Consider the following 25536-nt stretch of genomic DNA (forward strand, 5'->3'; position numbering starts at 1 on the left):
CCCATCCAAGAATACAAGCCATGTACAATACTCTTTAAACCATTTAATTACAGGGTTAGAAAACAAAAGAATACAATGCACTAAGGCACAAAGAATATTTAAACATAAGAAAATGATAAACCATTTAATTACAGGGTTAGAAAACAAAAGAATACAATGCACTAAGGCACAAAGAATATTTAAACATAAGAAAATGTTGTCTGGGCTATTGATAGCAGTGAAATATAAACACCAAGGGCTCAGGAGGAGGGGGAAGTGGAGGGTAGAAAAGAGGGAATGGCTAGAGTTGTAGAATGCCTGGTATCCTTCCCCTAAAAAATATTTAGCAATGGTGGCTCACACCTATAAACCTAGCCACCCACAACACTGAGATCTAGAGGATCACAATTTGAAATCTGCCCATACAACAAAGTCTAAGAGACTCCATCTCCATTTAACCAGCAATAAGCCAGACTGGAGCCATGGCTCAAGTGGTTGGGCAATCAAGCCAAGTTAACTCAGGCCCCTGAGTTCAAACCCTAATACCAGCAAAAAGAAAGACACCAAGTACTTGCTAGCACATGTAACTAACCAGACCAAATAGGGTGGCTTTGTCATGAAGGACGGCAATAGCGCCATCCAAAAGCACAGCCTGTCTAAGTATAAAACATCTGTGTAGCTGTCATCAATGTCTAGTGTCTAAAGAGAAGTGGGCATCTGGCTGACAACTCACTTTCAATAATCCTACTCAGGAATATACATTCACTGAAGGTCTATATTAGCCTTTCCCAGTGGTTGTGTATATACTTGGTGCTTGTCATTGTAACACGGCCTCACAATATAGCCCAGGCTGTCCTTGAACTTGTAAATTTCTAGTTCCAGCCTCCAGAATGCTAGAATTATGGGCATGTACCATCACACCCAGCCTTTTGAATATACTTCAAGGCAATAATATTGCTTAATGATTACTTAAACAAATAGTTTCTCGAGTAATTCATACTCTACTCTTCCACAAACATTTCAGATAGTAATGTTTAGAATACAATACTCTAGAATCAGTGATTGTAAGAAATTTCTTTTTCATTTCGTTATCTCTTTTTCCTTCTTCTTTTTTATATGTGGGGGGAGGGGTGTTGAACTGTACTGGGGATTGAACCCAGGACCTCAAGCATGCTAGTTAGGCCCTTTACCACTTGAGAAAGCTTCTAGTGCAGGACTATCTTAATCATAACAGCCGTGCTATCTACAGGGATTCTCTGTCTTACAGACAAAGAATGTAAACATTAATAAAATATGATGTTTCGCATTTAGCAAATGAATCAATGACCCAATAACTCCACTTTAAACTTCTCACTATAATTTTCTTGTTGTTGTTGTTGTTTTGCCAGTCCTGGGGCTTGAACTCGGCCTAGGCAGGCTAGCAATCTATCACTTGAGCCACAGCACCACTTGCAGCTTTTTTCTGTTTACAGGTTTTTTTCTGTTTATGTGGTATTGAGGAATCAAATGTAGGGCTGTATGTATGGTAGGCAAGCACTCTATCAATAAACCACATTCCCAGCCACCTCACTATAATTTTTTTAAGACACTAGAATGCTAAATACATTTGTGAAGACAATGCAACAGTATAAACTAAAAAAGTAGAAGAGAACAAAAATAATTATAAGGTTTAAACTCAAAGACAATATTCTGAGAATCCAACATAAATAAGAATATTGTGTACTTTGGGACTTTGTCCATACCTGAACACAGCCAGCTAACATCTCATAGAGAATATGAGCACGTTTTTTCATCACTCTGACGTCTACCATGGTAGAATCTGCACACTGACCATTTTGGATTGGATTTATGAATCTATTCCTGAACTCCTTAATGGATCCAAGCAAATTTTCCTTGATAAAGTTAACCATGCAATGATCTAAAAACAAGACATTAATTTATTAAAAACATTAATGATAAAGATAATTAAAGACTTGAAATATCAAGCTAAGTGTAAACACTGCTTTTAAGTCCTATCCAGCTCTGAATTACTTAAATCACACAAAAGAATTTAAAATAAAATTCATCCTTAAACAAGAATATTATTTTTAAAAACATTTAAGGACATTTTATTCTAAATCACTAATCAAGATATGTGACATAGAAAAGCCAGTTGTCTATAAATGTAGCCATGATTTTTTTATGGACAGTGAGAGTATCTTGTGAAGAAAACATACCGAATAGAAAAATGCAAACAGATAATAAACTACCAAACCAAAATTTCTATTAACTTAGTTTCAGAAGCCTTGAGTGTTATCATTGTCCTATACTAATTAGCATCACAATTTGAAATGGCATTTCTGTGAAAGGATAACAGAATAGAAAAAAGGCAAATGAACAGATAAATAAAAAAACATTTTTAAAAGTGGCAGATTACAATGGGAAATTTCAATTGTTATGTGATAACCAATATCCCTGTAGTTCTTAGCTTCACAACCCACAGGAAAACAAGGGAAATAACTAAGTCACTTCCTGGAGGCATTTAATCTGTTCTCAGTCATTCTTCCATGGATATAGCACAGTGCTCCTACCTTCTCCAGCTTTCTGCAATGTTCATGTTTGACATTTCTTTTGTATTTCTTAATGGTTACCGCTCCATAAACTACTCTATATCCTTACAATATCTACTAAGTAATTATAAGCATTCATTGAGACTTTCTAATACTTGTTAACTCTTTCAATTTCTTTATTTATATCTGAACAATCATAATGGCACATATCTTCACTTTAGTTTATTGCTCATATTATAAAGTACCTCACTTGAAAGTATGATGCTCTTTCACAGTAACCTAGAGGGACCAACACAGATCATGGTCATGGACTATGCTAAACACATGAAAGACAGATGGCAAAAGCTGCAAAAACATATCTGACACAACAGCTGCAACAGTCAATAGTCAATGTATTAACTCACACTCAATCAGGTTATTTTGAAGTGGAGTTCCTGTTAAAATAATCCTTCTCCTTGATCGTATAGAATTCATAGCTTTGGAAACAGCAGATGCTTCGTTTTTAAGAATATGGCCTTCATCACAAACAACAAAGTCAGGACCTATAAGATGTACAAAACAACACAATTCAAATATGATAAAATTGAAAATGAACAAAATAAAAGTTCTGCTTGTAGCAAAAGCTTATCAATAACAAAACTTAAACAATATTTAACAAAACAGTGAACATTCTGAGGAGTATTAATAAAACATCTTACATGTGGATTTTTTTGTTTTTGTTTTGTTTTTTGTTGGTAGTGGGGCCTGAACTCTGGGCCTAGGCACTGTTCCTCGGCTCTTCAGCTCAAGGCTAGTGCTCTACCACTTGAGCCAGCTTTTTCTGCTTATGTGGTGCTGAGGAATCAGAACCCAGTGCCTCATGCATGTGAGGCAAGTACTCTACCACTGAGCCACCATCCCAGCCCTCTATATGTATATTTTTAAAATAAAGTTTATTATCTATTTAAGTATCCTACAAAATTTCCTTGTTTTCCTTTCTGGTTAACATATACACAATATAAATATTGAGCTCAACAATAGCAGCTGCCAGCCAGGCGCTGGTGGCTCACGCCTATAATCCTAGCTACTCAGGAGGCTGAGATCTGAGGATCTCGGTTCAAAACCAGCCCGGGCAGGAGAGACCGTGAGACTCCTATCTCCAATAAACCACCAGAAAACCGGAAGTGGCGCTGTAGCTCAAGTGGTACACATCAGAGTGGACACATCAGAGTGAAATCCCTTTGAACAATTAATTTAGGCTAAAAAATAAAAATCACCTCAAATAGGTAGATTTTACATGTAAATGCGTAAATATGACTTAAAGGATTAATTTTGCCCAGGGCAAAGTCTGTGTTTGATATCCAGAGTATTTTGTGAACCTGGAGGATTTGGAACATTATGATAGTCTGTGGCACTAACATGATTTGGGGGGAGGGGGGGGCCCAGTTATGTCACGGCATCTTTTCATATCTTCAAGAACTGAAGAGTTTCCAGGCACTGGTGGCTCACGCCTATAATCCTAGCTACTAAGGAGGCTGAGATCTGAGGATCACAGTTCAAAGCCAGCCCAGGCAGTAATGTCCATGAGATTCTTAGCTCCAATTAACCCCAGAAAACCGGAAGTGGCGCTGCAGCTCAAATGATAGAGCGTTAGTCTTGAGCTGAAGGGCTAAGGGACAGCACTCAGGCCCAGAGTTCAAGCCTCACTACAGACCAAAACAAACAAACAAACAAAAAAAAAAACAACTTCAGGAAGAATATACACAAGAGGTCAGATTAGAAGGAACAGCGCTTGGACTTCTCGATACACATCTTTTTTTTTTTTTACTGCTTCTATTTTGCTTAAGAATATGTATTATAGGGGCTGGGAAGGTGGCTCAGTGGTAGAGCGCTTGCCTTGCATGCCTGAGGCCCTGGGTTTGATTCCTCAGCACCACATAAGCAAAAAGAAAAAAGCCGGAAGTGGCGCTGTGGCTCACGTGGTAGAGCGCTAGCCTTGAGCTGAAGAGCTAAGGGACAGCGCCCAGACCCAGAGTTCAAGCCCCACGACCAGACCCCCCCCCCAAAAAAAAAAGAATATGTATTATAAAAAAAAAGAATATGTACCATTTTTATGATGTTCTGAATTCAAAGTATATGTTACTATGGCAACAGAAGGAAAGAAAGCAGTATCTTTAGCGAGGTTACCTGAGGGACTATACACGAAGTTAATCGCCATCATTCACATTTCATTTATTAACTGAAATATATATATATATATAGACAGAGAGAGAAAGAGAGAGAGAACAATTTCTAAAATTAAATTTTTGAAGAATTTTAATGGCTTAGTTGGTGTGTTGCTGCACACCTGTAATTTCAGTAATGGCAGAAGCTAGGGTAGGAGGATCAGTTGGGTCCAGGAATTTGAAGACAACATAGGCAAAGTAGCAAGACTGTCTCAAATGGAGAAAAGAAATATGTTTCAGATATCTTGGAAATCTATTTTCTGGAAAACTGCATTCACAAATATCAACATAAAACTGAGGTAGTAGGGTTCGAAAATACTTAGAAATCATTTTACAGAAAGAACAGAGACAATTACAGCCATGAAGCTCTGAAGAGAAGAAAAGGGGATTTAGAAGGAGCTGGGGATAAACGCTCAAAGGCCTAGCATGCATGAGACCCTAGAAGGGAAGGAGAGAGGGAGGAAAGGAGAGAGAAAGGATGAAGGACAAGGATGTGTGAGGGAAAAGAAGGAAGGGTAAAGAGAAGAAAAGAAAGGGGAAGGGAGAGACTTACTTTGTTCAAAATTAAAGCCTGATAGAAAGAACCTATTAACTTAAGATAGTTTAATACAGTATGGGTATCTATCATTACTTTAAAAAATTACATGGACAGATCCTATTACTTAAATCTAAAAGTACAGAGAGCCACACACTGGTGGATCACATCTGTAATCCTAGCTACTCGGGAGGCTGAGATCTAAGGACTGCATTTCAAAAGCCAGTCTATCTGGGCAAGAAAGTCTGTGAGACTCTTACCTCCAGTAAACTATTCAAAAAAGTGGTGCTGTGGCTCAAAGTGATAGAGTGCTAGCCTTGAGCAAAAAAGCTCAGGGCCAGCTCCCAGGACCTGAGTTCAAGCCCCACAACTGACAAAAAAAAGTATAGAGAGAGTAAAAAAGAGAGAACAACAAATTATGAACTTTAGAACATCCTTTCTAAAACATTAAACTAAATCAGAAAACTTCAACAGACCAACTTAACCACTAAAAGGGAAAAAAAGGCTTTCAGAGTAACTGATAGGTTAGGAGATAAGCAGGTACTGTTATACAACATCTAAATATAAATTTTTTGGTATGTTATATTGCCACCTATTGGTAGATTTTTTTAAATAAAAAAACCGTTTAAAAGACATTCACTAAATTGTTAGTAATTTAAAAATAAATAAAATTTCAGAAAATATTAGGGAAAAATGATAAAAATGTTAGGGACTGTCTAGACATGTCTGTCTAAAATCTCTTGAGCCAGTAAAACCAGAAAGATAATAAATAAAACATGACTGCTACCACATTTTGCCAATACGAATTGGGGTGAGTTGGATGCCAGTGGCTTACACTTGTAATCCTAACTACTCCAGAGGCTGAGGATGGCAACTCAAAGCCAGCCCAGGCAGGAAAGTCTGTGTAACTCTCATCTTCAATTAACCAACAAAAAGCTAGAAGTAAAGCTGTGGTTCATGAGGTAGAGCAGCACTAGTCTTGAGAACAAAAACTCAGGGACAAGGCCCAAGCTAAGCTCAAGCCCCAGAACAGGCACACACAAAAATTAAATACTTGGCTGGGCAAAGATGGCTCATACCTCTACTTCTAGCTACTCAGGAAGCTGAGATCTAAAGATTTCAAGTAGAATATAGCCTGGGGCAGGAAAAGTCCATGAGATTCATCTCCAATTAATCAGCAAAAAGCCAAAAATGACAAAGTAGGTCACATTATAGAGCACTGTCCTTGACTGAAAAAGCTAATGGAGAGCCAGGCACCAGTGGCTCATACCTGTAATCCTATTGTTAATCTGAGGATTGCAGTTCGAAGCCAGCCCAAGCAGAAAGAAGTGGACTGTGGCTCAAGTGGTAAAACATTAGCCTTGAGCATAAAGAGGCTCAGGGACAGTGCCCAGGCCCCAAGTTCAAGCCCCACAACTGAAAATAAAGCTAATAGAGAGTGCCCAAGCCCTGAGTTCAGGCCCCAGTACCAGCAACGGAAGGAAGGAAGAAGGAAGGAAGGAAGCGAGGGAGGGAAGGAGGGAGGGAGGGAGTCAGGCAAGAAAAATATTAGAAATATGAACTTCCCATAGTGATGTCTTCAATATAGATAAACTAGCAGCAATTCTTCTAACACATTGGAAAAAGACAACTATTTTCAGAATATCGAAGTATGGAGAGAATTCTAGGGCTAGCAGGTTTTCTTTCTATCTGGACACAGGGTCTCATAATATAATCCAAGCTGGCCTGGAATTCAGGATCCATTGCCTCAGCCTCATTAGTGCTGTAAATAAAAGGGTACATCACCACACTCAAATGTGAAAAGAGTTTTTACTGTTATGAGATCTCCCCTGAAAACTTGCAGACTCAGAAAAAAAAAAGTCAACATTAACAAACAGAATAGACAGATGATTTGACCTTACTGAAGTGGTGCAGATACTAAGAACCAAAAAAGTCAAAACCAGAAGGACCGGGCTGAGAAGGTGGCTCAGTGGTACAGTGCTTGCCTTGCATGCATGAGGCCCTGGGTACGATTCCTCAGGACCACATAAACAAAAAGGAAAAAAAAAGTGGTGCTGTGGCTCAAGTGGTAGAGCGCTAGCCTTGAGCTAAAGAGCTGAGGGACAGCGCCCAGGCCCAGAGTTCAGGCCCCACGACCGGACCCCACACACACACAAAAAAAAGCAGAAGGACCAATGAAATATTAGTATTTGTTCCATAAAACAAAAACACTTAATTTTTAATATACTTCTTCATGTCAATGCTCGTTAACACCTTACCTGGATCAACTAGAGCTTTATTAAATATTTCTTTCAGTTTCCGACTCTTTACATTCCTTCCTTGAGCAAGATTTCTGTACATCTCATACCCTATGATCATCACACCACCATCTTCTTGCCACCTCTGAAGCATGTAACTTCTCTCCTGAGGACGTTTCACAGTGGCTAACTCAGAGACCTTGTATGGGAAAATAAGGACAGTTATTATAGCTATTGAAATGTATGAATACTAAATATTCCCAATGAAATATGAATTCAAAGGAATGAAAACAGTGTATCAAGTTCATTAAATTATTTTAATAGAAAATAGTTAAAATGTAATACCTCAAGCTTTTCATCATCTTTTAATCCCTCCTGCCACTTCTCAAATTCATTCATCCAATTCAAAGCGGTATTAAGTGGACAAACCACTAAAGCTGTACTGAAATCCAATTTGTCACACAGGAGGACTGTGTGAAGAAAACTTACCACCTACAAGAAAACAAACTGCCATCTTAATACTTTTGTTTTGTGTTTAAAAATGAGCCAACCAACCAAGCAAAATTGTCTAATTCCCAACCCACATAAGATACTGGGAAAGAAATGTAACTTAAAATGAGAACATTCAACTAGGTAATCTATAAAATCCTTACAATTGTAAAGTTTTCATGATTCTATGATCAATATAAATAATACAAAGATGTCACACCAAAACAAATTTTGTGGCCTCCACAGAATGTCTCAAAAAACCCTTCAGAAAATATTACTGCCCGTTTAGAAGAGTATTTGAGTACTTTTCCATTGGCATAATTTTGACTAGCTGAATCTTCTAAGAATTACCTTATGGTCTGAAATTACATTTTTCACTAATCTCACATCATTTGTACAACTCTGGCCATTTAAAAATGCAACTTTCTTTTCCTGGAAGTACTGGGAACTAAAGCTAGGACCTTGTGCATGTTACACAAGCCTTCTGCCAGTGAACTACACTCTATGCCTAGAATATTCAGCAATCTTTTTTTTTTGGTCCGGTCGTGGGGCCTGAACTCTGGGCCTGGGCGCTGTCCCTCAGCTCTTCAGCTCAAGGCTAGCGCTCTACCACTTGAGCCACAGCGCCACTTCTGGCTTTTTTCTTTTTGCTTATGTGGTGCTGAGGAATCAAACCCAGGGCCTCAGGCATGCAAGGCAAGCACTCTACCACTGAGCCACCTTCCCAGCCCCTATTCAGTAATCTTAATAGTGAAAAATATTTTTACATTCTTGTTACTGTGTATCACAGACTGCTAAAAGTTGTACAAGAAGTTGATTTCTGACTGGCGGTGTGGCTCAAGTGGTAGAGCACTTGCAGTTCAAATTTCAGTACCTCCAAAAGGAAGAAAAGTGAATTTTCCCATAAGTCCTTACAGTTGACAGCTTTACTTCATTAGGGTCTGTGCTCAAATATCACCTCTTTCAAGATGCCTTCCTTATCCCTGAGTCCTCCTTTATCATTTACAACCTACATGCACACTTCTTATTTTATTCCCCACTAGAAAATAAGACTCTTAAGGAGAGATCTTGTTATTGTCTTCACTGCTTCATCTGCAGCAACACCTGTACCAAGAACATAACAGAATCTACTGTACATTCACACCTGCACAAAACGGGATATTTTCATGGTACTTCTTTCTTACCTGTAAAGTCTTACCAAGGCCCATGCAGTGGGCAAGAATGCACCCTGAACCTGGAGACTTCTTTGTTTTCTTCACAGACTCACAGCAACAATCCCACATAAACTGGACACCTAAAAACAAGTTTCAGTAAGTTCAGTTTGTAAGTCGAAGTTAAAACTCTTTCCATATATGCACATCAGAAACAATCAAAATTGCTAGGAAATCGTATTAAAAAAAAAAAAAAAACACTAGCTGGGTGCCGGTGGCTCACACCTGTAATCCTAGCTACTCAGGGGGCTGAGATCTGAGGATCAAGGTTCAAAGCCAGCCCAGGCAGGAAAGTCCGTGAAACTCTTATCTCCAATAAACCACCAGAAAACCAGAAGTGGTGCTGTGGCTCAAGTGGTAGAGTGCTCGCCTTGAGCTGAAGAGCTGAGAGACAGTGCCTAGGCCCAGAGTTCAAGCCCCAAGACCAAAAAAAGAAAACAACATTGAGAAGTAAAGAAATTTTTAAAGGCAAGTGAATTTTTTTTCCTCCAGATACATTAGAAACAAGACACGGCACACACACATTAATAGGGCATTCACAGATGTTTTTCACATCCTGAGATGGTCCAAAGTGACATAAGAACATTTCAATAAAGTGGAAATACATTGTGCCTATGGATAAATATGGCATAAGTAATCTCACTGAAAGCTATTGAACAATAAAGGGCTGGAAAGATGAAAAAGTACAGAGAAATAAGGGACAGATAGTCTGATGAAAATATATGCATATGCAAAACACCACACCATGGTGCACCCCTAGTACAATTAATAGTAATAAATGAATGTCAGGAAAGTAAAATAGGCTCTTCTGGACAGTGAGTATAAGGGGAATATAGTTGAAGTACTTTATACGTATGCATGAAAAGAGAACAATGAAACTTGATGAAATTGTTCTAAGAAGTGAGAGGGAGAATAAGTGACAGTGACAGAGGGGATGAGGTTATATGCGTGATGGAAATATCACAATGAAGACTCATTGTACAACTAATGTATACTAACAGAAATCTTAAACAAGAAAGTATTCCTTAAAACAAAAATAGAAAGAGAAACAGTTTATTATCGAATATACTTACAAACTTATTAAACCCATTGTGGGGGAAATGCCAGGAGATAATTCATCACTTCCTGTTTATTCAACCATGGAGAAAGAAAGCTACCAACCCAAGAAGTTAGAATTGTGTGGTTTCCCCCTTATGAATTAATTCATGTACACATTCAAAACTGACCTAGTAACTACTCTAACCAAGCAAAGAGCAGGAATATAATAAGGTAGTTGAGGAGCATTTTAACACTAATGTAGGAATATTGCTTAAAAACATACTTAAAAACATAGCTGAGGCTGGGAATGTGGCTTAGTGGTAGAGTGCTTGGCTAGCATGCATGAAGCCAGAAGTAGTGCTGTGGCTCAAGTGATAGTGTGCTAGCCTTGAGCAAAAGAAGCTTAGGGACAGTGCCCAGACCCTGAGTTCAAGCCCCAGGACTAAAAAAATAAAACATAGCTGAGCCAGGTGCCAGTGGTCCACACCTATAATCCTAGCTACTTCGGAGGCTGAGATCTGACAATCATGGTTCATAGCCTGGGCAGGAAAGTCTATGAGACTCTTATGTCCAGTTAACCACCACAAAACCTGAAGTGCCACTGTGGCTCAAGTGGTAGAGCACTCACCTTGAACTGAAGAGCTGAGGGACAGCGCCCAGGCCCAGAGTTCAAGACCCACAACAACAACCAAAAAAGCTGAAAATGCTAGAGTAACATTTCCCAAAGTGATCTGTATCTTCGTCCAGGCTTTAGCCAACCACTGTGGATTAGTGAACCCCACTTGCTATTTATTACCACCCATTTGTAAGCCACACTTTTACTTGTACCTTCCTTGCTTAAAACACTTGCAGCTGACCATTGGCCAACTAGGTTCTTCTCACTTGTTTATGAGCTCCCAAAGAGCAGGGACCAAGGGATCTACAAGACTTAGAGGAATGTGAAGCACACAGAGAAAATGAAAAACTGCTAATAGTCTAACTAAAAATAATAGAACCATGAAGTAATCTCTTACCATCTACTTGGTGGGGTTTCAATTTGATAACCATGTTTCTATGAACCTGCACTAAAGGTTCTTTGGTTTCTTCATCTTCATCTAAAACCAACTTGGTTGTTATTGGACACTTGGTGGGTGAAGCATCTTCAATTTCTATGACCTATAAAAAAAAAGGAGTTGTTCACAATTAAGGTCATAGAAATCTGTCAAGTGAGGATACAGTATCAATCTTAGCAAGGGAGCTTTTCCACAATTATAGATGTATCCCACACAACACATCCAATATTTCTGGTCCAATAGTGCTGGATGAAGTCTAGGTTCTAAGCCTTCCAAAGTCAAACCCACAAAAGGATTTGAAATTGCTACCGTAATGCCAGCAATTAAACTTATAGGTTTCAAGCAGACATCTCAGTAACAACTAGGTGAGATTGTTCCAATTGTTCTATCACCAAAAAGCCAGAAGTAAAGCTGTAGTTCAAGTGGTAGAGTGGTGGCATTGAGAAAGGAAAGTATATAAATATATAGTATCCAAATATAGTCCTGAAGTAAACCAACTAGTTTTCAAAAACTATTACTTAAGTGAACAAATAGATCAAACCATAGTAACAGAACTACAGTAATGTTTAAAAGATCTTCATCTTCTAACATTATATTCTAGGATTTGCTCCAAAATTATCTGAAGGTATGTAAATAAAGGAATTAAGACTGGCCCTGTGTTTGTAACGGATGAAATTTGGCTCATGAAATTTGGTACACAGGATTTACTGCAATATTCCATGTGAATATTTAAAAATTCTTATAATACAAACAAAGGTCCTTCCTTGGGCTAGGGATATAACTTGGTGGTAGAGTACTTGCCTAGCATGTTCAAAGTCTTTGCACCACAAAACAAGAAATACATTATGAGTAAATTATATAATATTAACATTCCAGGCTGGAGGTGTGGCTAAAGTGGCAGAGCTCTTGAGGCCCAAGATTCAAATCATAACACAACCAAACAAGCAAGCAAGCAAAGATGAACATTTTTCTACCCAAGTATACTATCATCATTTCTGGTAATTAAATTTCAAGCCGTTGCTAGTGGCTCATACCTGTAATCCTAGCTACTCAAGAAACTGAGATCTGTGGATTGCAGTTCGAACCCAGCCCAGGTAGCATAGTGCGTGAGATTCTTAGTTCACACTAATCAAAGAAAAGGCCAGAAGGGGAGCTATGTATGCCTCAAGTGGTAGACCCTTGAGCAAAAGAAGCTCAGGAGCCAGGCTCCCAGGCCCAGAAGCCAAAAATAATTTTTTTAATTAAAAATTAAAAATAAAGAAAATTAAGCCAGGTGCCTGTGGCTCACACCTTTAATCCTAGATAATCTGGAGGCTATCAGAGGATCACAGTGCAAAGCCAGCCTAGGCAGGAAAGTCCATAAGACTCTTTATTTCCCATGAAACTCTTATCTCCAGAAAAAGCCCGATGGGGTGCTGTGGTTCATGGGGTAAAGTGCTAGCCTTGAGCAAAAGAAGCTCAAGGACAGCACTCAGGTCCACAGTTCAAGCCCCTGGTCTAGCAAAAAAATTCAGATCTTCTTGTGTATCTAATTATACTGTAACAAAGATACAAAAACTGCTTATAGGTAAAAAACAGTTTTAACTAGAAATCTGTAGTTGTTTACAACTCAACTCTCAAAATACTGAAATATAACAATATTATATATCTGCAAGTAATAGATGAAAAAGAAATGTTCGTTACTTCTCTCAATTTTTCTCGCTCACGCTCCCTCTCAGCAATACGCTTCCGTCTCTCTTCCTCTTCTTTAAGAGCATTTTGGGTTTCTGTTCTTAGTTTGTCATCCTTAAGAATCTTCCGGATTTTCTTTCTGCCTTTTCCAGGAGACTTAGAATCATCATTTTCATCCTCTTCCTCCTCATCTTCATCCTCCTCTTCTTCCTTTCCTTCTTCCTCAGAATGGCTCTATGAAATTTAAAGGACAGAGGTAAACAATAAAAATTTGTCTAACTTGACAGTTTCATATGCCACAATTTAAAATACCAAAAAACGACAGGAGACAATATGCTGAAATGCCTTATACTTATATTCAGCAATAAAGAGGTGGAGTGTGCCTATAATCTCAGCACTCAAGAGGCAGAAGGACCAAGGTCAACCTGGACTACATGGCATGACCTCCAAAAATATGTCAAATAAAATCCAATTAAAATGTGCTATGAAGTAGAATACACACATCTGGAAAAAATGAGTACATAAATGGCTAATAAGTATATGAAAAGAGGCTCAACATGGGAAATGTAAATTAAAACCACAAGTATTCATCATTTCATACTCACTGCAATGACTATTACTGAATAACAAAAGCAAAACTAAGAAAAAATGTTGACAATAATATGGAGAATTTGGAAGTCTAGTACAGTTCTTGTAAGAGTTTCAAAAGATTCAGCCAATATAGAAAAAGAGTATGCATGTGATTCTTAATAAAACTGGTAGTGAATCCACATTAGAAAAAGAAAAGAATAGCCAGACACTAGTGGCTTATGTCTGTAATTCTAGCTCATATGGCTGAGATTGAAGGACCATGGTCTGAAATCAGTCAGGAGGTGAAAGTCCATGAAACTCTTAGCTCTGATTGATCACCAAAGAGCCAGAAGTGGAGCTGTGGTTCAAGTGGTAGAGTTCTGGTTTTGAAAAAAAAAAAAAGCTCAGGGACAGCACCCAGGCCCTTATTTTTAAGCTCCAGTAAAGGCACAAAAAGAGGAAGGGAAGGAGGGATGGAGGAAAGGAAGGACGAAGGGAACGAGGAAGAAGAGGAGGAGGAGGAGGAGGAAGAAAGGAATAAGGAAAGGAAGGGAAAAGAAAAAGAGTGAGAAATCCCTAAAAAAGATAAACATCAAGAGGGAGAGACAGGAACAGGGGGAGTAAAGGAAGAGAAGGAGGAGGGGGAGAATTATTATATGATCCGGCAATTACATTATTCTATATATACCAAAAGGAACTAAAAGCAGAGATTCAAATAGATATTTGTACAGTCATGTTCATAACAGCATTATTCCAAGTAGTCAAAAGGAAGGAACAAATCTTGTTTGTCAATACATGAACAGATAAACAAAATATGGTGGACATACACAATGGCTTATCCACTTTCAAAAAGAATCAAATTCTCATACATGCTTTAACATAACTGAACTTTAAAACCTATAAATCAAATACTCAATAAACATACACATACAAAAGAAAGTTGTACAATCCCCCACAAAAGAAGCTCTTAGAAAGGCAAATTCATGGGCTGGGAATGTAGCTTGCCTTGTAAAGTGCTTGCCTTGCATGCATGAAGGCCTAGGTTCAATTCCTCAGTACCACATAAACAGAAAAAGCCAGAAGTGGTACTGTGGCTCAAGAGGTAGAGTGCTAGCCTTATGCAAAAGTAGCTCAGGGACAGTGGCAAGGCCCAGAGTTCAAGCCCCAGTACTGGCAAAAAAGAAAGGCAGGGCTGGGAAGGTGGCTCAGTGATAGAGCGCTTGCCTTGCATGCATGAGGCCCTGGGTTTGATACCTCAGCACCACATAAGCAAAAAGAAAAAAGCCGGAAGTTGCACTGTGGCTCAAGTGGTAGAGCGCTAGCCTTGAGCTGAAGAGCTGAGGGACAGGGCCCAGGCCCAGAGTTCAGGCCCCACGACCGGACCCAAAAAAAAAAAAGGCAAATTCATAGAGACAGCAATTAAAATAGAGGTTACCAACGACTGGGGAGTAGACAGGAAATAAGGGTTGATATTTAATGGGTATAGAGTTTCTCCTTGTGAATGTAATTAATGCCACTAAATTATATACTTTAGAATATAAAGAACAATAATTTCTTTAATCAACCCCTCTGATCTAAAGAGGGGTTGTCTTAGTGGTAAAGTGCTTGACTAGTATGTGCCAGGCCTTGAGTTCAATTCCTAGTACTACCACCACAACAAAAAGTAACTCTTCACCATGAGAAAATAGTGTTAAGAGAATCAGACATATATCAGCAATTTTTCTTAATACAAGAAGCTCAGCTGGGCGCCAGTGGCTCACTCCTGTAATCCTAGCTACTCAGGAGGCTGAGATCTGAGGATCACGGTTCAAAGCCAGCCCAGGCAGGAAAGTCCGTGAGACTCTTATCTCCAATAAACCATTAGAAAACCGGAAGTGGCACTGTGGCTCAAGCGGTAGAGCACTTGCCTTAAGCTGAAGAGCTGAGGGATAGCGCCCAGGCCCAGAGTTCAAGCCCCACAACGAAGGAAGAAGGAAGAAGGAAGGAAGAAGGAAGGAAGAAAGGAAGGAAGGAAGGAAGGAAGGAAGGTCAAAATGGCTAACTTCATTGCTAGAAATGTATTTATTATATGCAACACATTCAGGATAAAGTGTTTTATATTGTTGGAAAATAGAGTACATTGCATAATTTCCATATCCCTATAAATGTAAAAAAAGAAATTAGAATGGTCTGAAAGTTCCATTAGAAATTAAAGTACAAACAGGAAAGAATGTTAAAAGGGGTGGTATCAATTAAGATGCATTGTACTTATACATTGATTTATTGAATGGTAGCTCCTTTGTATAACTACTTAAATAAAAATATAATTTTAAAAAAATTAAGGGGATGGGAATGTGGCTTAGTGGTAAAGTGCTTGCCTAGCATGTATGAAGCCCTAGGTTCAATTTCCCAGTACCACATAAACAGAAAAGGCTGTAAGTGGCACTGTGGTTCAAGTAGTAGAGTGCTAGCCTTGAGCAGAAACAGCTCAGGGCCGTGCCTAGACCCTGAGTTCAAGCCTCAGAACTGGAAAAAAAAAAAAATTAATGAAAAAAAAATCTTTGATAGAAATGCTTTGGAAGAATTTGGTTAGTTTCATTTACTTTGGAACTATGAACTGGAAATAATCACAGGAAAATAAAAAACAGCAAAGATAAAAATTAAGGTACAGACAAAACTGATAATAGCTCAAATTAATAATTTTACATATTTATACATTCCATAAACTGGTCCATCCAAAATGTAAAAAGTAAATTAATTAATTAACATATGAATGGAACACAAAGAAGCAATAGTGTACTGTACTTCAATTATAATTCAAGCACATAACAAACATTATTACCTTGTTTTCACTGGATGAGTCTTCTTGAACCTTAATGCGTCGCCTTTTCTTTTTTTGTTTATAACTCCTCTGATTTTCTTCCAATTCTGCTTTCTTTGCAGACCTAAAGAAAATTTTAAATGCAAAATAAAATATATCATGATGAGTTGGGAAATACTATATATTTGTGCACATTCCTAAATGAAAAGGAAAAGAAAAGGCAAAAAAAGTAATAGGTTTCAAAAGGATATTCCAACAGTGGCCAAAAAAAATTAGCACGTTTTAAATGGATCTTCCAACAGAAGCCCCCCCGCAAAAAAAAAAAAATCGATTTCAGATTTTCCAACAGAAACCGTGACCAACATTTCAAGGTACTCAGGGAAAGGAGATTTGATATGGATAGCAAGTTAGATGAAATCAATTTAGGACTGCTCTGCTAAGAATGCAAATGTCATACCAAAAAAAACTCAGCAGACTGTAAAAGTTGGATTCTCTTTTGTTCATAAAAGGTAATGAGGGCTGGGAAGGTGGCTCAGTGGTAGAGCGCTTGCCTTGCATGCATGAGGCCCTGGGTTCGATTCCTCAGCACCACATAAGCAAAAAGAAAAAAGCCGGAAGTGGCACTGTGGCTCAAGTGATAGAGCGCTAGCCTTGAGCTGAAGAGCTGAGGGACAGTTCCCAGGCCCAGAGTTCACGCCCCACAACCAGAACCAAAAAAAAAAAAAAAGGTGGAAGTGGCGCTGTAGCTCAAGTGGTAGAGCGCTCGCCTTGAGTTGAAGAGCTGAGGGACAACGCCCAGGCCCAGAGTTCAAGCCCCATGACCGACAAAAAAAAAAAAAAAAAAAGGTAACGAATATCATGTGTGTACCAGTCCTAGACTTGAACTCGGAGCCTAGGTATTGTCCCTGAGCTTTTTTGCTGAAGGTTCTAACACTTGAGACATAATTCCACTTCTGATCTTTTGGTGGTTAATTGGAAATAAGTGTCTCAAGGATTTTCCTGCCAAGGCTGGCTTCAAACCATGATCCTCAGATCTCATCTTTCTGAGCAGGATTAAAGGTATGAGCTGCCAGTGCTTGACAGGTCATTAAAATATTTTTAAAACAGCAACAAATTTTAGTGGAATAATTATTTCTAGGGTTAGAAATTGGTACAAAAAGCCATTTAACCTCGACCAAAAACCAAAGCTCAGAAAATACTGAGTGCCAGGTCAGAATGACACAAAGTGAACACTTGTGCATTACAGGCAAACATGTGGCTACTACGGAAAGTGATATGGAGATTCCCCAAATGTTAAAAATAGAAACATCATATGATCCAATACTACTTCTGAGCATATACCCAAAAGAACTGAAAACTGGACAGAAGAGATTATTTGTACATCCATGCTCATATTACATTATTCACAACTGCCAACAGGTAGGAGCAAACCAAGTGTTCATAAATGAGTGGACAAAAATATGAAACACTCTTCAGCGCTTTTTTTTTTGGTCAGCTGTAAGGCTTGAACTCAGGGCCTAGACATTGTCCCTGAACTCTTTCACTCTGCCACTTTGAGCCACAGCTCCGGATTCCTGGTGGTAAGAGTCTGGAGATAAGAGTCTCACAGACTTTCCTGTCTAGGCTGGCTTTGAACTGTGATCCTCAGATCTCAGCTTCCTGAGTAGATATGATTACTGGCATGAACCACTAGTGCCCGGCTACTCATCAGCTTTAAAAAGGGATTCAAGGGCTGGGAAGGTGGCTCAGTGGTAGAGTGCTTGCCTTGCATGCATAAAGCCCTGAATTCAATTCCTCAGCACCACTTAAGCAGAAAAAGCCGGAAGTGGGGCTATGGCTCAAGTGGTAGAGCTGTAACACCCAGGCCCAGAGTTCAGGCCCCACGACAGACAAAAAAAAGAAAGGGGAGGGGGGGGATTCAGACACATATTACAATATGGACGAATCTTGAGGACATGATGTTAAATCAAATAAGCCAGTCACAAAATTGAGATATACAGAAGGTACCTAGATAGAGTAGTCAAATTCACAAAGACTTTATAAAATAGTATGGTGAGTGGAAGGAGGCTGAGGTCAAGGTATAAAGAAATATTGTTCAATGATGAAAATGTTCTAAAGAATGGTTGTGAGGCTGGGAAGGTGGCTCAGTGGTAAAGTGCTTGCCTTGAATTCATGAGGCCCTGGGTTCAATTCCTCAGCACCACATAAGCAGAAAAAACAGGAAGTAGAGCTGTGGCTCAAGTGGTAGAGCACTTGCCTTGAGCAGAAGAGCTGAGGGACAGCACCCAGGCCCAGAGTTCAGGCCCCATGACCGACAAAGGAAAGAGAGAGGGGGGAGGGAGAAAGACCGAGGGAAGGAGGGGGGAGGGGGAGGGGGAGGGAGGGAGGGAAGGATGGAAGGAGGGGGAGGGGGGAGGGAGGGAGGGAAGGAGGGGGAGGGGGGAGGGAGGGAGGGAGGGAGGGAGGGAAGAAGGAAGGAAGGAAGGAAGGAAGGAAGGAAGGAAGGAAGGAAGGAAGGAAGGAAGGAAGGAAGGAAGGAAGGAAGGAAGGAAGGTTGTGCCAGGTGCCAGTGGCTCATACCTGAAATTCTAGATACTCAGGAGGCAGAGATCTGAGGATCGTAGTTCAAAGCTATCTCGGACAGCAAAGTACCTGAGACTCTTATCTCTAAATAACCAGGAAAAATTCAGAAGTGTAGTTGTGATTCATGTAGTAGAGCACCAGTCTGAACTGAAAAGGCTAAGGTACAGCAGTACCCAGGCACTGAGTTCAAGCCCCAGTACCGGCACAAGAAAATAAAAAAAGAATGGTTTCAAAAATAAATAATGAGTGTACTTAACACTATTAAGTCACCATTTAAAATAGTTAAGATTGCAAATTTTATGCTAGTTATATTTTTTCCATCATTGAAAATAATCATTTAAGTGAGGCCCTGGTGGCTCACAGCTTTAATCCTAGCTACTCTGGAGGCTCAGATCTAAGGATTGTAGTTCAAAGCCAGCCCAGGCATAAAAGTCCATGAGACTCTGTGAGGCTCTTATCTCCAATTAATCACCAAAAAGCAGGAAGTGTAAGGATGATTCCAAGCTGTAGAATACCAGCCTTGCATGAAAAGGCTAAGCAAGAGAGGGAAAGCCCTAAGTTCAAGCCCCACTAATAATTTAATAATGATTTCTTTCTTATTATTAAAGAGTAATGAAGTGCTGAGCACTAGTGGCTCATACCCTTCCTTAATCTTAGCTATCCAGAATACTGACATATGAGGATCACAGTTTGAAGTTAGCCTGGGTAGACGCTTATCTCCAATTAACCAGCAAAAAGTCAGAAGTGAGGTGTGACTCAAGTACTAGAGTACCAACCTTCACCAAAAAAGCTAAGACCCTGAGTTCAAGGCCCAGTACTAGTACAAAAATGAAAATGGGCTAGGAGTATATATAGCTCAGTGTACATGTACACTAAGAAACTATACCCCAGCACTACAAAGGCCAACATAAAGGTGATGAAGCCCTGATGCAGAGTAAAATCTGAGCCAACCTTGGAAATAATACATTAAAGAATCTATTCATAAAAGTAAACATGCGGGGCTGGGAAGGTGGCTCAGTGGTAGAGTACTTGCCTTGCATGCATGAGGCCCTGGGTTCGATTCCTCAGCACCACATAAACAAAAAGCAAAAAAAAAAAAAAAGCCGGAAGTGGCACTGTGGCTCAAGTGGTAGAGCGCTAGCCTTGAGCTGAACGGCTGAGGGACAGCGCCCAGGCCCAGAGTGCAGGCCCCACGACCGGACCGCCCTCCCCTCAAAAAAAGTAAACATGCTATATGAATTAAATTATATGAAATGTCCAAAATAGATAAATCCATAGAAATTCAAATGGGTATTTATTAAGGGGATGGGGCAAAAGCCCTTCCTATCAACCAAAACCTCCAGTAATGAATATTTCTGCAAATCGAAAAGCCAACTCAGGTACAATAGACAATTCAACTGCACATAAAGTATCCTTTCAAGTATAAACATACAAAATATATTTTTTAATTTTACTTTTCCGATAGTTTGAAATAAAAATATTACACATTATACTCAATTTACTGTAATAAAAGCTATTTTCAAATCATGTGAAAGCACAATTATTGAGATTACTCCTGTAAAAGTTTTGGGAAGAAAACGTCAGTTTATTACCTTGTTCTAGGCCGTTGTTCATCTTCAGATTCACTAACTGCTTCACTAACTCCTGATTCCTGAAAATCAGTATCTTCTGAGTCTTCACTGCTCACTTTAATTAAAAAAAAATATATCAAATTGCTAAGCATTTTACTACAGAAACAAAATTCACTTAAGTTGCCAATAAATTCACATTAATAATTTAAAGTATCGTAAGAATATTAGGAATATGCATGACTTTATATTACAGCTTATAGAATATACCTTTTAATGACTGAAATGTTATAAGTAGCCCTCATCAGAAAATGCAAAATTACCCAAAATCTGAAGTATGGCAATATGCATCTACAACTAGAAAATGTCGTATTTTGCCTCAGATGAGGAGTTGCTGTCAAAATGCAAAAGTGCACTAAGAATGTTATATAAATTTATATCCAAGATCTGTGCATAAGGTAACACATATTAATGAATCCATGAATTGTGTGTCTATACATGGGTGCCTTAGACAAATTATCTCCTTATAGATATTAGGCTGAGATATGAAAAGTGAGGTTCAAAGCCAACCCAGGGCAGACAAGACCATGAGACTCTTTTCTCCAACTAACAGCAAAAAGATGGAAGCAGAGATATTGCTCAAGTGGTAGAGCACCAGCCTTGAGCGAAAAAGCTAAGCAAGAGTGCAAGGTCCTGAGTTCAAATCCCAGAACTGCTACCAAAAAGAATCATCTAACATTTCTATGTGCTGGGAACCTTCATAATCATCTCTTCTAGCTCTTCATAAAATATGTAATAAATTCATGTGAATTATAATGTCCTATCTAATTATACCTTAGCATGTGTTATTCAAACTCCTTTTATGGCCCCCTCCTACCTTCTAGTGACCACTATTATAATTCCATTCTCTACTACATGAAATCAACTTGTTTTAACTTCCACACAAGAACATGTAGTATATGTCTTCCTATGCCTGATTTCATTTCAAAAATCCCTGTTTCACCTATTTTAACACTCCCCAGCTGGGCGCCGGTGGCTCACGCCTATAATCCTAGCTACTCAGGAGGCTGAGATCTGAGGATCAAGATTCAAAGCCAGCCAGGGCAGTGAGACTCTTATCTCCAATAAACCACTAGAAAACTGGAAGTGGCACTTTGACTTAAGTGGTAGAGCGCTTGCCTTCAGCTGAAGAGCACAGGGACAGCGCCCAGGCCCAGAGTTCAAGCCCCACGACGACAAAAACAAAAAACAACAACAACAAAAAAAAAAACACTCCCCAAAGTGATTCACATGGAGTGACTGAAAACCATTTTACCAATCATCTCTCCTTATTCATTGGGCTACAGAGTGAGAATCTATCTTAAACTCCCCCCACCATGCCCCCGCTCCGCGCCAAAAAAAAAGCCAGGTGCTATAATCCTAGCTACCTAGGAGGCTGAGATCTAAAGATCACTGTTCAAGCCAGTCCTGGCAGCAAAGTCCATGAGATTCTTCTAATTCACCAAGAAAAAAAAAATAAAGGTGGAAGTGGAGCTGTGGCTTAAGTGGTAGAACACTAACCTTAAACAGAAAAAGCTCAGGGATAATCCCCAAGCCCTAGTTCACGCTTTAAAACTTGTTACCACTCCCCCCCCAAAAAAAACCTGAATGCAGTGACTTGACTCACACCTATAATTCTAGATACTTGGGAGGCAGAGATCAGGAGGATCATAGTTTGAGGATAGCATGGGCAAAAAGTTCACAAGTTTCTATTTCAACCAATTAAAAGTTGGACACGGTGATCTGGGTCTGTCATTCTAGATATATGGAAACATAAACAGGATTGTGGTGTAGTCTACTCAGGCAAAACGCAAGATTCTTTTGGAAAGTAGCTGTGGTTAAAAAAAAAAAAAAAAAAACTAGGGCCCAGTGGCTGGTGGTTCACACCTATAATTCTAGGTACTCAAGAGGCTGAGATATGAGGATTGCAGTTTGAAGCCAGTCCAGGCAGGAAAGTCCTTGAGACTCTTATCTCCAATTAACCACCACAAAACAAGAAGTGGCACTGTGGCTCAAGTGGTAGAGAGATTGCCTTGAGCTGAAGAGCTGGGGAATAGCACCCAGGCCCCAAGTTCAAGCCCCATGACCAACCAAAAAAAAACAAGAAACTAGGGATATGGTTCCACTGATTGTCTGCTGAGGAAGTATAATGCTCTGAATTTAGTACTGCAATGAACAAGAGGACCAAGAAAGAAATCTCAGACTTCTAGTATAATTAAAATAATTTAATTACTTACAAGTCAAGTTTTATATATGATTATTAGCCTTTATAATTTCCAAAAGAAAGCATTTTTCTTGTAGTTTTGTGTAATCTTTTGTTTTATATGTTGCCTCTGAATTTATATTGTCATATTTATTGATCATTATACTGTGAATGTGTATAAAAACAAAAAGGTTTAAAATACTCAGCGTTATCTCAAGTTTCAGGGTCATCTTCCCACTCTAAAAACTTATTTCCCTCAAGTAAGAGAGCAGCTGATACTTTCTCAGTCTGAGTAGGCCAATTGTTTCATAGGTTCTGCTTATGTCATTCCTGTTATTAGCATAGGAAACCAGTATGTTCCTTCTAATCACAATGCAAATATCTTACCCTTCCTTCTACTTCGAATTTTGGCTTCTTTTTGCTCTTTAGGCTTTGTCTTTTTTTCTTCTCCAGATTCTCCATCACTCACAGTCAGCTTGTGCCTCAAAAGCCTATGTCTGTATCTTGGCTTCTTAGATTCTTCAGAATCTGAATCTGATTCAGAATTGACTGGATTTTTTGTGTCTAAATGAGAAACACATATCAATAAACCCATTTTTTCTTTTAAAATGTTTTCCAAGCATGTTTTAAGGAAGTAGACAAAGGGGAGCACACAAATGGAGGGAGGAAAAGTGAGCAAAGTCATCATTATATTCAACGTACATTATGCAAAAAATGGAACTACGTAACTTGAGGACAGGGATGGGGAAGGGAAAATAGGGGAGAACAAAGGAAAGGGTGACATTGACCAAGATGCATTATACTTATAACCTGACTTGTGGAACTGCAAACCCTTTATACAACTACTTAACAATAATAAAAAAAAATGTTTTTCAAAACTATTGTTAGTAAGAAGTAGCATAACAAAGCAGACATCAGAGCTGTGCACATACATCATAGCACTGGTGACAAGTAAACTTGCACATCACACTTGATATATTACTATTATTAATATATCACCAGTGCCTATCACTTCCAAGCATATTTTGCTCAAAATTCATCTGTTTATTGGCAGTAACTGACAAAATGAGAATAGCACCCATAATTATTACAAGAGATTCAGGGGTAAAAGCAAGAAAGTTTCAAATATTTTAATAAGCTTGAATATGCATGCACTAAGGGAATATTTAATTACTGATATTCTTCAAGTACTGAACAGCTCAAGCAATGAACTGATGGCATCCTGCGCCTGTCTCTGGGGAGCTCACCTTCATCTCCTGGATTGACTTCAAGTTGTTTTCCATTTCTTTTTTTCTCTTCTTCTGGTTCATCATCTGAAGACCCATCCTCATCAGAGGAAAGATTGGCTTTAATTTCTTCTAAAAGCATCTTCTTGGCAATTCTTGAGAGCAAGAAAAATTTTTTTAAACTATATATTTGGGGGTGAAATATACCAATTAAAAAGACCAATATACCAAATAAAAAGACAATTCTGTTATCAAAATTGAAGTGTCAATAGATTGTATATTTTATGACTATTTTGAACAATTCCAAAGTGATGCTACATGTTTCTATTGCTACCATCATCCAGCAAACACAATGGGAGACAAGCCAGTAGTGGTAAATCACACAGACAAAATTCCAGAGAAGTTTTATTCAACAGCAAAACATATTGCCGGAAACTGAGTATTAACAAATCATTCTATTATGAAACAGTGACTCAACCTAGGATATTTTTGAACCTCAATTTCACTTTACTCCATAAATCTGTTAACCAGATGAAAAGTATCACCAAATGTTAGGCACTAAAGCAATAAGGAATCTAATAATATCCAAGTTAGGGCAGAGAAGGAACATGAGCATTATTCATATACACAGTAAAAGAGTACACATTACCATGAGTTATCATTTTCAGAAAAACAGCACAGTAGACTCACTCTCAATAAAATGTCTTATGATGCTACTCAAAGACCAATTTGTTAATAGAAAAATCAATTACTAAAAGCACATGAGAAAATAATTCTTTTTTTTTCTTTTCTTTTTTTGCCAGTCATGGTGCCTGAACTCTGGGCCTGGGCACTGTCCTTCAGCTCTTCAGCTCAAGGCTAGCACTCTACCACTTGAGACCCAGCACCACTTCCAGCTTTTTCTGTTTATGTGGTGCTGAGGAATCGAACCCAGGGCCTCGTGCATGCAAGGCAAGCACTCTACCACTGAGCCACCTTCCCAGCCCTGAGAAAATAATTCTTTTACTAATATTATCATGTTAAAATATTTTCCTATGAATGTCAGGCGCCAGTGGCTCACATCAGCTACTCAGGAGGTTGAGATCTGAGGACCAAGATTCAAAGCTAGCCAGGGCAGAAAAGTTAATGAGCTTCTATCTCCAATTTACCAGCAAAATACTGAAAGTGGAGTTGTGACTCAAGTACTAGAGTGCTGGTCTTGAGCGAAACAGTCAGGCAAGAGTATGAGACCTTGAGTTCAAGCCCCAGTGCCAGCACCAAAAAGGAATATGTATTATTTATATACATATATATATATATGTATGTATATACACACACACATTATATATACATATACCCATCATATGTGTATATCTGTACTAATTTAAATAATCTGAAAATGTCAAATTAAAGTAACATGAAGCTTTTGTGAGACAAGGGACTTCATCAGGGTAGGTATTCTTGTCATAAATTCACAAATCACAGTAACAAATGAATACATAATATAAATATTCAAGGAAGAAGATGACAAAGAGTCCAGTAGTTTGCTATGAGCTAATTTCCATGGTATAATTATACATTTGGTAATCAAGACTGACCAGCT

The 25536-nt window shown here is 38.8% G+C and overlaps 1 protein-coding gene across 5 annotated transcripts in view; it reads right to left on the bottom strand.

The window, feature by feature from the left end:
• Atrx (ATRX chromatin remodeler) overlaps positions 1–25536 on the bottom strand; it is a 165454-nt gene that overhangs the window by 47018 nt on the left and 92900 nt on the right. For all 5 annotated transcript variants that reach the window (XM_042668266.1, XM_042668265.1, XM_042668264.1 and 2 more), the window contains 11 exons: positions 23976–24109; positions 23116–23292; positions 20511–20604; positions 16357–16459; positions 12978–13199; positions 11256–11397; positions 9178–9287; positions 7850–7996; positions 7526–7703; positions 2933–3070; positions 1722–1897 (listed from right to left, as the gene is read on the bottom strand). In XM_042668266.1, the coding sequence (XP_042524200.1) occupies positions 1722–1897; positions 2933–3070; positions 7526–7703; positions 7850–7996; positions 9178–9287; positions 11256–11397; positions 12978–13199; positions 16357–16459; positions 20511–20604; positions 23116–23292; positions 23976–24109 (1621 nt within the window). The remainder of the gene's footprint in view (positions 1–1721; positions 1898–2932; positions 3071–7525; positions 7704–7849; positions 7997–9177; positions 9288–11255; positions 11398–12977; positions 13200–16356; positions 16460–20510; positions 20605–23115; positions 23293–23975; positions 24110–25536) is intronic.

This window comes from Dipodomys spectabilis, unplaced genomic scaffold (genome assembly GCF_019054845.1).
Source record: "Dipodomys spectabilis isolate Male_0828 unplaced genomic scaffold, ASM1905484v1 ptg000424l, whole genome shotgun sequence".
Lineage (NCBI taxonomy): Eukaryota > Metazoa > Chordata > Mammalia > Rodentia > Heteromyidae > Dipodomys > Dipodomys spectabilis.